Source organism: Scophthalmus maximus, chromosome 9 (assembly GCF_022379125.1).
Source record: "Scophthalmus maximus strain ysfricsl-2021 chromosome 9, ASM2237912v1, whole genome shotgun sequence".
In the NCBI taxonomy this organism is placed as follows: Eukaryota; Metazoa; Chordata; class Actinopteri; order Pleuronectiformes; family Scophthalmidae; genus Scophthalmus; species Scophthalmus maximus.
The window spans coordinates 5,588,708-5,602,874 of NC_061523.1; the positions used below are offsets into that span (position 1 = coordinate 5,588,708).

General features: G+C 43.2%; 1 protein-coding gene and 2 non-coding genes across 3 annotated transcripts; all 3 read left to right on the forward strand.

Annotated features, from left to right (window-relative positions):
* Positions 1–424: 424 nt before the first annotated feature.
* On the forward strand, positions 425–13,723 carry cnga2a (cyclic nucleotide gated channel subunit alpha 2a). The gene is made up of 16 exons (XM_035650815.2): positions 425–575; positions 1,034–1,126; positions 3,183–3,293; positions 3,401–3,592; positions 3,674–3,784; positions 5,273–5,379; positions 5,502–5,989; positions 6,115–6,393; positions 7,729–7,827; positions 8,724–9,101; positions 9,195–11,237; positions 11,543–11,619; positions 12,336–12,455; positions 12,535–12,637; positions 12,741–12,816; positions 13,546–13,723. Exons 2-11 carry the CDS (start codon positions 1,035–1,037, stop codon positions 9,378–9,380), a joined length of 2,043 nt encoding a protein of 680 aa, XP_035506708.2. The 5' UTR covers positions 425–575; position 1,034; the 3' UTR covers positions 9,381–11,237; positions 11,543–11,619; positions 12,336–12,455; positions 12,535–12,637; positions 12,741–12,816; positions 13,546–13,723.
* Positions 2,734–2,805, forward strand: trnam-cau. Its single transcript has one exon. It is a non-coding gene; the product is annotated as a tRNA-Met (tRNA).
* Positions 13,724–13,805: 82 nt separating the features above from the next.
* Positions 13,806–13,887, forward strand: trnas-gcu. Its single transcript has one exon. It is a non-coding gene; the product is annotated as a tRNA-Ser (tRNA).
* The last annotated feature ends 280 nt before the right edge of the window (positions 13,888–14,167 follow it).

Below are 14,167 nucleotides of genomic sequence, written 5' to 3' on the forward strand. Positions count from 1 at the left end.
AGGAATAAACATATGGAGCTCTCAGTGTAATGCATGCCATCTAAACCTGGTTTATCCCTTGGCTCAACGCGATGATTTAAAATATGATGGATAAAATCCATCTCTGGAACAAAGCTGAAAGGAAATTCCGCCCCAATTCACATGTGCAGGTGTGTACGTGAAAACACTTCTCTCTCAGTAATCAGGAGAATACACACACACACACACACACACACACGGAGGAGTTCAGAGCCCACTTCAAACAAAGCTCTTGAATTCAGATGAGCTTGCTGGTGAAAGGGGACGGACACACACACACACACACACACACACGCAATTTGCAATTTAAACTAAGCTTTTGTCGCATACCATGTGATCATTCCTTTTATCCATCACATTTGTTCACTCCGTCCATCCACCCCTTCCCTTCATTTGATTACTTGTCAGTGGTTTGTGATCGGTGTCTTGTGAACTTGAATAAATAGGATGATACATAGGACATGCACAGACAAGCGGACGGGATTCAACTGAACCAAAGACGTGAACTGATCCGATGGATTGATGACCTGAAGTGGGGGCTTCGGGAAATTGATCAGGTTTGTCTTTGAACATATCACGTCCATCTTTCGTATACATCTCGTATGATCTGTTGCCGTATACTATTATACAGCCTGTTGCTATGCCATCTGGTTTCCTTGGCGATGTTTGATACAGGATGACCTCCTGCCGGATGACCCACCTTTTCTGACCGTGGTTCCAGTCCTGAGTTGTTTGTCGTGTATGTTTGGTTCAGTCTGCATGAGGCTCTCCAGCTCTCTGACATGAGTGTACGTGGTATCATGCTTTTTATTGTGCGTGTGTGGCATCACTAGTTTGTATTATGACTGTGTGTGTGTGTGTGTGTTTCTTGAATTGGCTACGTTGGTGTGTGTGTTTGTTTCTGTCTGTTTGTAATGTGCTTGGTTCATTCTGTCATCAATGACTCGAATCTCCCTGCGGTGTGTGTGTGTGTTTGCGTGTGTGTGTGTGTGTGTGTGTGTGTGTGTGCGTGTAGTATGACCGGTCCAGTACAGGATTCACACAGGCTGTCTGTGAAAACATGGACAGAGGAGGAGAGTGGTGACCGAGCTGACAGCACACTCAGCAGGTACACGCACGCACACACACACACACACACACACACGCGCGCGAACAGACAATACGTTTATTTGATTTTGCTTTATTGCAGCTATAGGAAATCACATGTGAAGTGTAAAATGAAATAACTTCATCTTATGAGAATACATTTAAAAATAGTGACAACACATAATAATAATCCTTTGCAAAACAAGAGGGCCTTCTCCAGCCTCCTGTTTGTCGGCGCTCGAGCTCTAAAAATTAGTTTGAGCCTTAAATGAATCATAAATCACTAGAATATCCATAACCCACTGGCCTACCTGAAAAGCTTTGTGACCTGAACAACCAATCATCATCAAGGACAGAAAGAAAGGGCTTTGGTTGATATTGTAAGAGTCACCTGCAGTAGGTCAATCTTTTTAATGACTTTGCAGTATCATTCAGTACTAAGGGACGTTTTAGTAGTATTGTCTTGGTTCAGTCACATGACTCTCAGCAGGCTTAAGCAACTGTTTTCACTGAAAAAGCTAAGACAAACCCACCACACACCTTACTACCCAGTACCAGCCTAGCAGGTAAACTAAATTATATTTTAATTATATTAGAGCTGAAAAGTCAGATATACAGAAGTACAACAAAAGGATAAGCATAAGCCTGAATGTCATATTTTTCTTCGGGGCTCAGAAAACTAATTGTAAATTGAATGTTAATATTAGTGTCTTGTTGACATACATATTCATGTAGATGCATTGTTTCTCTTTAGATCTACCAAAATGTACAGTTTGCCAACCTGGCCCCTCCTCTTGCAGCTCCTCTTGATTTACTGTGTAGTCCACATGCTTGTCGGAGCCCAGACATCCGTTTAAAATCAGACACATGAGTTCCACACCTCTGCAGCTACAGCAGAGCAGAGTGGCACAGCGGAAGCGTGCTGGGCCCATAACCCAGAGGTCGATGGATCGAAACCATCCTCTGCTAATTACATTGCCACGAACAGACTGTGGTCTGCTTTTATACCCTGTCTTCCGTATAGATCTGACAACTGATAATTCGGGTTCCACGTGTTTTTTGACAGACCCTTGTCACCGGTAGTCGAAGGCCAAAGCCCTCCTTGTACCACCAGAGTGTGTTCCAAGGCTTGCGATTGGACTCCACCATCTCACGGGATGTGCATTTTGTATCTCATCTCTACAAATCACACATTTGTCTTTGACTGATTTTTCCATCACCGGGCGGATGAGGCACTTTGCCTCCATGGACGTTCGCGAGCGTCAGAGTCGGCTCCCAATGGAAACCGCTTTGCTTTTTGACCAAAAGTGGAGTGACAGGATTTTGTCAGATCAAGTATTGGATATCTTTTTCTTTTTATTTGACTCTGCAAGATTTAGAGAAATCTTATCTTCCAGCTCTTCGAGTCACTTTGCGCTCAGAGGCAATACTCTTTCTTGTTTATGTCGCTATGGATGTCGACACGTACCACTGGTTCCAGCAATTGACACCTCGAAAGTTGCGGTGTGAAAAATGTAATTTTGCTAGCTTTTGCATGTCCACTTGATTTTGCATATACTGTCGTAAGAAATAAGATATCTATTTAAAGTCAGACAAATCACGGGCCTCACCCGGAGCACATACTGTGAGAGCAGAGTGGCGCAGCGGAAGCGTGCTGGGCCCATAACCCAGAGGTCGATGGATCGAAACCATCCTCTGCTATTTCAACATAATGTCAACAAAGGGACTGTTTGCTGGCACAAGTCTTTTCCATAACGGGGCCGCAATGCACCGTGCCACCGTGGGCTTCACTATGTATTATAGGAGGCTGCCGACTCTTGGAATGATGGAATCACAGGTTATTTTCACATCATATATTGCATATAACTGGTGGGTAAGGCGACGTTTCACCTTTTTAAGATTGTAAAAAAATTAGCTCATCAATGTAGATAAAACTGTCTTACTCCTCCCAGAGTCACTTAGTTCACCAAGCTGGTCCTCCCTTTTGCAAGTCCACTTGATTCAGCATATAATACACAAGTGCTTTGTTGTAGATAACGCTTCCTGAATTCTTCCTTTCATGTAATTGTGGTGTGTAGAGGACAGTCGATGTGTGATGACACTTCTTCAGAGCTACAGAGAATGGCGGCCATTGACAGGAGAGACGTTAACTCCCAGAATTCTGTTCGCGGGCGAGGCGCTCTCTCCAGGTATGACATCATATGGCCATCATTATGACGGTGCCCCCTGTTATGATTTGTGTGATTATACTGTGCTTGAATGTAAATGTGCTTTTTGTCCGTCTTCTCGTCTTCAGGATAGTTAGTATGGTGATGACTCTGAGAGAATGGGCTCAGAAGAGTTTGGCTGACGAGACAGAGCGACCGGATTCCTTCCTGGAGCGCTTCAGAGGCCCCGCCCACATGGACACGCAGGGCCCGCCCAGCAGATTCAGCCACAGTCACGCTGGCTCTGATGCAGATGGTGAGAACAGACGAACCAGACGCAGGTGAGGTCAAACCAAAAAACCCTGACAAAATGCTGTACACTTTAAAAATGTCACCTGACACAACTGCCTTTTGTCTGTCAGGAGGAGGAAGTGTAATATCCTGGTCTTATCCCCATCTGACGATGCATACTACCACTGGCTGATGGTGATTGGTGCTGCAGTTTTTTACAACTGGACCATGTTAGTTGTCAGGTTGGTAACGAACTGTGTACGGATCCTATACTTCGACCACTGACCCCTACTACCACTCTGCGTCAGCTCCAACACTGTATAAAGAAAAATGGGCACTGCGATTGTTGTATCACCTGTACAGTATTGTTCAGTGAATGAATGCTCAGAAATGTGGTATTAGATTTACCAGTTGCAATGTTTGCCAATTTCTGGAGGCAAAAATCCAATATCTGGGGTGAGGTCGAATTGTCAAATTCGCTTAGGAAGTTTCCTAAATCTTGAAGTGACCCGAAAGTATTTGATCAGCAGCCATGATAAGAGCTGTTCAGATTCTCTAAATGCATAGGAAAGGAGCTTCAATGCTTCCTTTCCTATCTCCTTTAGCATAGGGTACACTGGACCTTCCTATGCGAAAGGACAGGAGATATAGACGCCCCACAATTCATTGCGGCAGCGATATTTAACGTGACGCACCATGCACGAACGTGAACGATTTAATCCGAAGAAGAAGTAGAAGAAGAGTATGAATATGACCCAGAAGGGACGCACGTCATCATGTAAGTTACTGTCACATATGAATCATTTACATCTGATGTCAAACGGTGGTAAAACACACTGAAACACGCTGATGGAGCCGCTGCGTTTTTTGCAGTCCATCTTCAGAAATTTGTAGTTTTACCACGACAGACGCACGTCAACAACATCCGCTGTCGTGTGATGACGTAGTTTAGTGAAAGTCGAGTCAGTTCTATGAGCAGCGCTGTTGGCCTTTTCCTAAGTCCGATCAGTCCTCATTAATACCTTTCCTTGACCTCGTGACGTTTTACACTGAGGACAAGGAATAGCAGATAGGAAGGAGAATTTCGACCTCACCCCTGGGCCTGGGAGACGCTGCAAATGGACAGACTGAGTCACCTGCCAGTCACGTAGACATGTAGCCAAAAAAAAACGAGTTCTCTGTAGCATTTTAAGTGTCTTTCAGCCCAGTGTTTTGGTTGTACTGCCCTTCACTGGCACAGCTCTCATCAGTTGCCTTCGCACATGCACTGCAGCCGTGAACTTATCCTGCCCCCATCACGGAGGAGCTGTATGTGTGAGCGCCAATGTCCGAATCAGCTGAGCCGGACATTGTACACACTTCACCCCATGTCGGATTGAGAGAATAGAACTGGGATGTAGCTATCTGAATCGTCTGAAACACGTCGCTGGCTGCTTGTCCTTCATCAGCTTCTTTGGGATTATAACGTTGAACTTGATTTATGGAAATGACATTGCACGTGTTACTCCGAGAGCTTTGGCATTATCTAAAACATTCAGCAGTAGTGGTACATTCTTAGCGAACGTGCTAATCTTGGTACAGCAACTGCTGTTACTGCAACGACATGGAGCACTCCCTCTATTACAATGTAAGGTGCACTGTCCGAAAGGGGGCACAGCTTTTCGGTACAACGGGCTGCTCTGTTTTCCTGCTCGAGTGTTGAGTGTTGTATGTTGTATTTTTATCTGTAGGGCCTGTTTTGATGAGCTGCAGATGAGGAACGTGTTAGTGTGGCTGGTGCTGGACTACGTCTGTGATGGAGTCTACATCCTGGATATTGCTGTTCGCCTCCATACGGGTACTGAAAGAACCCGAAATTGGACCATCTACACAAAAATGCTTGATGAGAAACCTTTACCTGGACTTTTGTTTTAATTCAAACCAATTTCCCATTTCTTTATTCTCATATTGTATGCGAAGGTTTCTTGGATCAAGGCTTGATGGTGAAAGACGTGCGCCGCCTGAGGGAGGCCTACGTCCGCGCCTCGCAGTGTAAACTTGACATCTGCTCCATCCTTCCAACTGACCTCCTGTATCTGACGGTTGGAATCGGCTACACTCCTCTCCTCCGATTCAACCGCCTACTGCGCCTGCCACGTCTCTTTGAGTTGTTTGAGCGTACAGAAACCCGAACGGGCTACCCCAACGCTTTCCGCATCTGTAAACTGGTCCTGTACATCCTGGTGATTATCCACTGGAATGCCTGTGGATACTACAGCTTCTCCAAGGTCCTGGGCCTGGGCACTGATTCTTGGGTTTATCCCAATGGCTCAGACCCAGAGTTTGGCTCCCTGAGCAGGAGTTACATATACTGTCTGTACTGGTCAACCCTCACACTGACCACCATTGGAGAGACACCACCTCCTGTTAGAGATGAGGAATATCTGTTCTTGATATTTGACTTTCTGGTACGTCTCTAGCACTGGTGCAACCTTAGCTGACATTCTCCTTCATCAAATGTCCAAGGAAGTCAGATTCTGCTCATTCAGTGTATTAATACAGCTAATAACGTCCCAAACTATTTCTGTTACAGATTGGTGTCCTGATTTTCGCCTCCATTGTGGGAAATGTTGGATCCATGATCTCCAACATGAACGCGACGAGGGCAACCTTTCAGGGCCGCGTAGATTCACTGAAGCACTACATGCACTTCAGGCATGTCAGCAAGGGGCTCGAGCAACGCGTCATTCACTGGTTCGACTACCTCTGGACCAATCAGAAGACAATAGATGAACAGGAAGTGCTGAGGAGCCTGCCCAATAAACTGCGAGCAGAGATTGCTATCAATGTTCACCTGGACACACTGAAGAAGGTAATGACACCCAGGGCCGGCCCTAGGATTTTGGTGGCCCCAAACAAGATTTTGTTTGTGGCCCCAAAATCACACACACTACTTGTAACTGAATGATCATACACACACGCACAAATAAAAAAGATGGACAAATGAATTAACAACAAACCTCTTACTTAATTTGAAAATAATGTTAGTAAAATATACTTAAATTCAAGCAGTCAAGAAACTTGCAAGTATTCAAAATAATAATAAATAATAAAGTCAACATATAAAAGCAGCAAACTTGCACACAATACGGTCGATAAATAAAGCCAAATAATTAAATAAAAAACTAAATATTTAACAAATTAATAGAATTGAAAAATAAAAGTGCAAAAACATATTCCCAATAAATAAGTGAACTTTTGAAATTAGTCTTTCTAGGCCTTGTGATCAGGGAAAAAATAATCATTGCAGCCTACAGACCCCCAAAAAGATATTACTCCTTTAGATTGTCTAAAAACGACTGTATCTTTTTTAACACATTTTACTGAATTTTGTATTTAGATTATTGACAAATGTTTCAAACGTACAAACTCATTAGGGGGGTCTCGGGGTATGCTCCCCCGGCAGTAAAAATTTTACTTTTCAAAGTTAAATTTATCAATCTGAGGAACTTTGAGGCTATATCTATAAAAACTTTATACTGTCCTAAACAATTGTGTGCTGTGGTAAAGAATGTAATCCTAAACACACAGGTTGTATGGATATGAATGATAATCACCACCATGAATATCCTACAACCTGTGTTGTATGGACACTAACCCCCACCCACACACAATTTTAAGTGCAGTGTTGGACTCCCCCTGCAAGGTCCGATGACATCATTGACGTGAATATTAATTCAGCGGGACCAAACTCAAATCCCTTCTATGCTCATCTTGTCTTTTCAAGGCAGGGTACGTTTTTGTAGATATTATGATCAAAAGTTACATGTTTTAGTTACCTAACGGTAACTCGAGATATCATTTTAAAGGAAATGACGTATTACTTTTCCATGCGAGCAGTGTTAGTTTGTAGGTTGGTTTGAAAATGTGCTAAATAAGGTGATGGCCAGAACACCATTGTTCCTATTGGCCGATCAACTCAAGCACATCTATGAAGTTAAACTTTGTTCAAAGTTAAACATTGAACTTTGAACTCTGACCGCTGGAGATTGAAGCAGAACAGGAAATACATGCTTGAGTTTGTCTTTCCGACTTCAGTAGAAGTGAATGAATGGACGGAGCCAATACAATCGATCAAGCATCAAACTGTTGTTTGCATGTGTGTGTGTGTGTGTGTGTGTGTGTGTGTGTGTGTGTGTTTGTGTAGGTGCGTATTTTCCAGGACTGTGAGGCAAGCCTCCTGGTGGAGTTGGTGTTAAAACTTCGACCACAGGTTTTCAGTCCTGGAGACTTCATATGTAGGAAGGTCAGTTGTTGTACTTCTAATGTTTCTATAAGTACTGTTGCAGGACACTCCACCTGCCATGTCTGTGTGAAGTCTTTAATTTAATATGCAGACCCACTCGGGGTTCCATTGTCACATGTATTACATTCCTGGTTCTCTCTGGCTTCACCAGACCAGCTGCCCTCACTAATAGCACAACAGTAGGATCTTGGCTAAGGGTTTCTTTTATTGTTTTGTTATTATTGTCTGCTATCTATTATTCACTTTTAGACAGCAGTCAGGAGGGGAATGACAGGAAAAGATTGACAATGACAAGCCCGACTTGAGCCAGGAATGTTGCAATTACATGGCCAACATCCCATCCCAGGCATAGACGCTCCAGTGGGAATTTGGTTACATGAATATTAGATATAATGTTCAAAGGTCAGATAACATTAATTGCAATGCAAATTTTGCATATGGTAAAAAGTCTGTGATGGGACTTGTGCATCGCATCCAATTTGGTGCATGGTCTTTAACCTTACAATTTGAATGAAGACCTTTCCTTTTGGATAAAAACATTAAAAAAATTTAAAAAAGATTTTTTTCTCCTCTGACTATCACAAGTTCCATTATTATCAGTGTGAGAATCTACAAAATTCCTGGGATGGCAGCACATTGTTCTGTTTTGTGCTTTAAATCCTTTTGAGGCCAAATACACCATTAGGATATTTGGCAATATCTTTTTTCCCATCAGTTCATATCTATGGTTCGCATAGAGGCCAAATGTGTCCAAGGTTGAGTTCATTGAAAGTTTAGTGAAGTTAGGTTAAAGTTAAAAGCAATAATGTCAATATTGATGTGTTACATTATTCACGATTTACAATATAACCAACTTCCCTCGCCGATATATTCTGTCTTTCTTTTTTCCCCCGAAGGGAGATGTGGGTAAGGAGATGTACATAATCAAAGATGGCCACCTAGCAGTGGTGGGGGAGGATGGAGTCACCCAGTTAGCTGTTCTGACTGCGGGGAGCAGCTTCGGTGAAATCAGCATCCTGAACATCAGCGGCAGCAAGATGGGGAACAGACGGACAGCTAACATTCAGAGTCTGGGTTACTCGGACTTGTTCTGCCTTTCCAAACAAGACCTGACGGAGGCACTTCAAGAGTTCCCCCACGCCAGGGCCCAGCTGGAGCAGAGGGGGCGGGACATCCTGCGGAAGGAGGGGCTTCTGGAGGAAGTGAACGTGTCCGAGGGGGAGGAGCTCGAGGAGAAAGTGGAGCGGCTGGAGACCAGTGTGGATCGTCTGCAGGTCAGTACCATCGGTTCACCACTCCCACACTGCTGTCGCACCTATCACCGTCATTGCATTGATGATGACAAGCGACGATCACCTTGCTTCCAGACGTGCCTGGCTCGCCTGCAGAGCGAGTTCAACTCCTCTCAGCTGCGCATGAAGCAGCGGATCACAGCCGTCGAACACAACGTGGCCACAGTCGCCCGAGGCAGCGGCTTCCTGTCAGACCCCGACGGCGACGAGAGCGCCTCTGGCGGCGAGGGTGTGCGCAGTGAAATCAACATCCGGCTCTGATGGACACGCGCAAATGTCGCACGGCCAAAACACCAAAACGTGGTTTTACTTTTCACTCATCCATAGAATGAGTTTGATCGAATTTGTGTGTCGTCGACCGACAGTGACCAGTATTTTCTTTTGAAGCTGTTTTAAAAACTTTTGGCCTTTCATAGCATATTTCATGACTAAGATGAAGGTCAAAGTACTTAAAAAAATCATTCCATCCAGATATCAAAAACAAATTCAAGTGTTTGTTTCAATTTGAAAGAAAAGAAATGTACAGTAACACAGTAAAGGATTACTAATAATAAGGCTCTGGAAATGCACCAATTCCTTGTATATAAATTGACTAATACTCAACTTCTGGCACTATTTATTAGAGCTATATGGTTGAGGCCATGTTCTTGGGCCACAACCAGATAAGAGATTGCAACATGACTGGTTGTACGCTCTTCTTCGTCTTTTTTAATGGGGGTTGTCAACCAGCGTAAACAGGCGCATTATCTGCACCTTTTGCCCCGGTGCGTTCCCTTTCCTCTCACAGATATTAAAATGTAGTGGAAAAGCGACAGAAGAGAGATGGATGTAGTGGTTATTTGATTGATCGTAGTAATCACAATATATTGTTCGTTTCGGTAGGTTCGAAAAAAGTTGTTATTTGATGTTAACAACCACAACCCTGACCCTAACCAAATGAAACGCGGCATTTAAAAGCTTTAAAAGTGCAAACATCAAAGAAAATATGTTATGTTATGTCGTTGCCCGCCACCTTTGGAATTCCAGGAGACGTGACAATACGCACGCGCAAGCGGTGAACCAATGAACGAGCTCACTCTCACCGTGTTCTCCGCCTCAGACATACCTCCGTTGATAGATTAAAAAAATGAATTGACTTAAAGCTACAGTGTGTAATATTTAGAAGAACTTTCTTACAGAAATTGAATATATTGTCCATAACTATATGTTCATATATGTATAATCATCTGCAACAAAGAACCAATGTTTTTTCGTCAACTTTGAATGAGTTAAATATAGTGACATGAGGTGGACCCGACTTCTGTCTGAGTCGCCATGTTTGCTACGTCGCGTTTGGTTGTCGTACTGACTACTGATGATGATAACCTGTACTGTACCTTCTGAAGGGAAAGCGTTGGTGTAATGATTTTTAAAAAATGTGTTTTTTGTCTCTGAAGAACTCTCATCGCTTTGAAAATGTGTCAAAATCTCTTGACCTCATTAAATATGGACAGCTCTATCATTGAAACACTATTCAAAACTGTGTCAAGCCCACTGCATGAGCATGATAAATGCTTCAAACACAACTGCTCCCTCACTGTGAACTATGCGACATCACGCTGTACTGCAATCGGGACATATTTTATCACGTCTACACATTTTGAGCGTTACGTGTGTCATATAACCGGAGTTGGGACAAAACGTCTCTGCACAATGTCAGTCGGTAGAGACTCAATGGTGTGAAATAAAGGCAAAAGCATTCTGATAGCAAAATTAATAAAGAAATGTACGTGTTATTCATATGCCACTGTGCGATGCCAATCCGTTGCACAAGGCCGCTGACTTCAGGGCCTCCCGGCATAAAGGCAGAAAGTTAAGGCAACAACACTACTTGGTTATGTTCATGAAAGGTTCGTGGTGTGGATTCCAATAGAGCCTGATCCATGTGCAGTGGCTTCCTGACAGAAAGCCCTGATGAATGCAGACTCCTCCTGTGTTTCTGTGTGAATAACCTTGTCAGACATGTGGCATGTCAGCAAGTGGCCCGGGGCCAAAGTCCAACATCGCGCAGCCTGTGATTTCAGGAAGTGACTTTGAAAGGATCTCCTGGAGACTGTGAGAAGCCACCTGTATGAAAAGGTAGAAACCCATTCCTTTCCCTTTGCTCTCACTTCTCTTCTCTTACTATAATTTTTACCTCCTTCTCCCTCTGTTGTGTCTTTTCTCTCATCCAAGTTTGCTTTCCCTCCCTGGACGACTTTCTGCCTTTATCCACCTCCCTCTCTCCCTCTCCCTCTCTCTCTGTGTCTTTTATCTCTTTTTCTCGGCCTGATCTTTCTTGCGACACGCCGATTACAACAGAAAAACATTCCTCCTCTGTGGATGTTTTTTTGTGCACGGCTGTAAACGTGCGCACGTGGTATGAATGTGTGTGTGTGTTTCAGAGATGGAGATCACACACTGTGTGTTGCTGTGTGTGACGCTGGCAGCCAGCGTGACACCGGTGTCTGCCGCGGCGCAGGTGAGACCTGCTTTCATTGCAATGTCCTTTTGTCATGACCTAACTTTTTAAATATCTTTATCAATGTCCAAACACATTGAGCATATACATAAACATTAGCCATGAACAAAAAAAAAAAAAATGGAGTACAAAGAGACATCGTGCAAGGACATCGCTGGACGCTCACAAAACAAAAGGTAATGGGATGAAATCCTGAAATAGCATATTTCTTTTGCATATGATTGAAAAAATTAATGAATAGTCAGTCATTAGAATAAAGTGAACGTCCAAGCAAATATGGATACATATTGCTCTCTGGTCCATAATACAACACAGTCATTCCAAATGTGATAATGATATGAAAACCTGTGTTTCCCCTAGCAACAAACAAACACCTGGTGGTTTCTCCTTGCAGCAGCAGTACTCAAACACTACCTAGTGTTTGTATCTATAAATGGCTGTCTACTGTCTCCCTGTAGCCTTTATGCCCCCCCCCCCCTCATATCTCATTTTAAATATTCCCATAATCGCAGTTGTGCAATATCGCTCATTTAAGTCCAATACTCGTTTTTTCTTTCACGTGATCATTTTGTAATGATGCTATTATTAATCATGATGTCATATGATTTATATAACAATGTTATGTGCATTTTATGTCTATCATGTGTGTTAAAGCATGTTAGTAAATACTATATACAGGTGTGTATTCATAACCTTTTTGTTTATGTCTATTTTAGCCAGGTATCATAGAAAGCCTGCTATTGGCCGCCCACCAGCGTCCCTGGCTCTGGGGTATCTACGTGTTCACTGTGGGACTTCCCATGATTCTCTTCATCAGCTTCATGTGGCCTGACAAGGTGCGCGTGTGTGTGCGCGTGTGTGTGTGTGTGTGTGTGTTGCTGCTAAACAAAGCACTAACTGTGTGTCTGCGTGTAGCGGTTCGGGCCTCCTGATCAACAGTATTACTACAAGAAGTCTGATGATGCTCAACCGGATGATCCAGAGCTGTCACAGTGGAAGGAGCCATTACAAACCAAAGGTAAATGTTTTATTTTTTAGATCATTACCAGAATCCGTATAAAGAGATGCAATTTTTTTTTTTACAGCATGTCACTCGTGGCATGTTTCTCTTCTCTTCTCAGGAACGGCAGGTGAAACTGTGGCCAGGAGGAGGGACGCTCAGGGCAACCAGAGGACGTCAGACTCAGTCTCCTGAAGGTGACTCTCAGCTGACGCAAGATAATGGAGGTGGTAATATGATAATGTTGATTCTGAAGGTGCAACAGTTCACCGGGACTTATTAAATGTGTCACAGCGAGGTGAGGGGTAGTGAAATCCAATATAAATATTGATGCAATCTGATTTTCTCAGTACGCAGTGGGTGCGATGGAGGCCAAGAGGTTTACAGAGGTGCAGTCCATTTTTTTTTTATAAATAACCCATGACCACGTTCTGAGAAATGTTCTGGCACTCGAGTATGGCACACGGAAATCCAGACACAGCTACAGAGCTGGTCAAACGCAAAAATGGCTGGAAAAGAGGCAGGATACACCATTTTGCTAAATACCTGAATATTTCAACATTTGCTCTATTTCGGTTGAGTGGTTCAGCATTTTCAACTCCGGTCCTTTCAAATATCTGCCCTTATGTAAAAAATAAGTATGTTACAGATACTGTGATGTTGCTGCTTTGGCAAATGTGTATGTTTAATTTTCTGTATTGGAATGTGAGGACCTTTTGGGACAGGGCTGATTTAGTCGCCACAACGCTCTTACTAAAATATAAATAAAATACGCCATTGTCATTGAACATTTGATGCTTGAATTCCCGGTTTAGCTCTTGTTGCAGTGTTGTCGATTATGTGGGTGATAAAAATTGACCCTGTGTGTGTGTGTGTGTTTGTGCGTGTGTGTGTGTGTGTGTGTGTGTGTGTGTGTATGATCGCAGGAGAAGAAGCCCCGCCAGCTCACATAAGGATGCTGACTAATCTTATCTCTGGCCAATCACAATCATGCTGTGATGACGATGGATGCAACCAAACCAAATTTTGATAAACTACCATAAAGATATCATACAACAAACATATTAAATATATTGCGTCATTGCAACTCACTTTGACACCAAATGTGTATGTGTTTCTCATTGACAGGGACAGGGTACATACATATATGCGATGGAAAACTTGTGAAAATTTGCATATTCCACAGGACGAGGTGGCCGAGTGGTTAAGGCGATGGACTGCTAATCCATTGTGCTCTGCACGCGTGGGTTCGAATCCCATCCTCGTCGTAATGCAGCAGCTAGCTGATTCTCTATTGTGGGTGTGGCAGAGGATCATATATGTAGATCTGATCCACATGTAGATTTTAAATATACAACCCACACCCTGGCAGGATTTGCTGTTTGATTCTTGGGTAGTTCAATTCAATGATGTTCTCCTGACATCATTGAATTGACACGTTTTTTATTCATCAAGAGACATTTTCGTATTTTGTTAATTCAATTTTTTGATAAATTGGCATTTTTGCTTCCTCATCACCAGTGTTGGGCAGTAACTAATCACTAAGTC

Bases quoted from the DNA above. Each gene is read 5' to 3' on its own strand.
- cnga2a (XM_035650815.2), top strand. From the start codon at position 1,035: ATGACCGGTCCAGTACAGGATTCACACAGGCTGTCTGTGAAAACATGG. The intron at 5,380-5,501 runs GTACTGAAAGAA...TTGTATGCGAAG, and splicing joins TGCTGTTCGCCTCCATACGG to GTTTCTTGGATCAAGGCTTG. The intron at 5,990-6,114 runs GTACGTCTCTAG...TTTCTGTTACAG, and splicing joins TCTTGATATTTGACTTTCTG to ATTGGTGTCCTGATTTTCGC.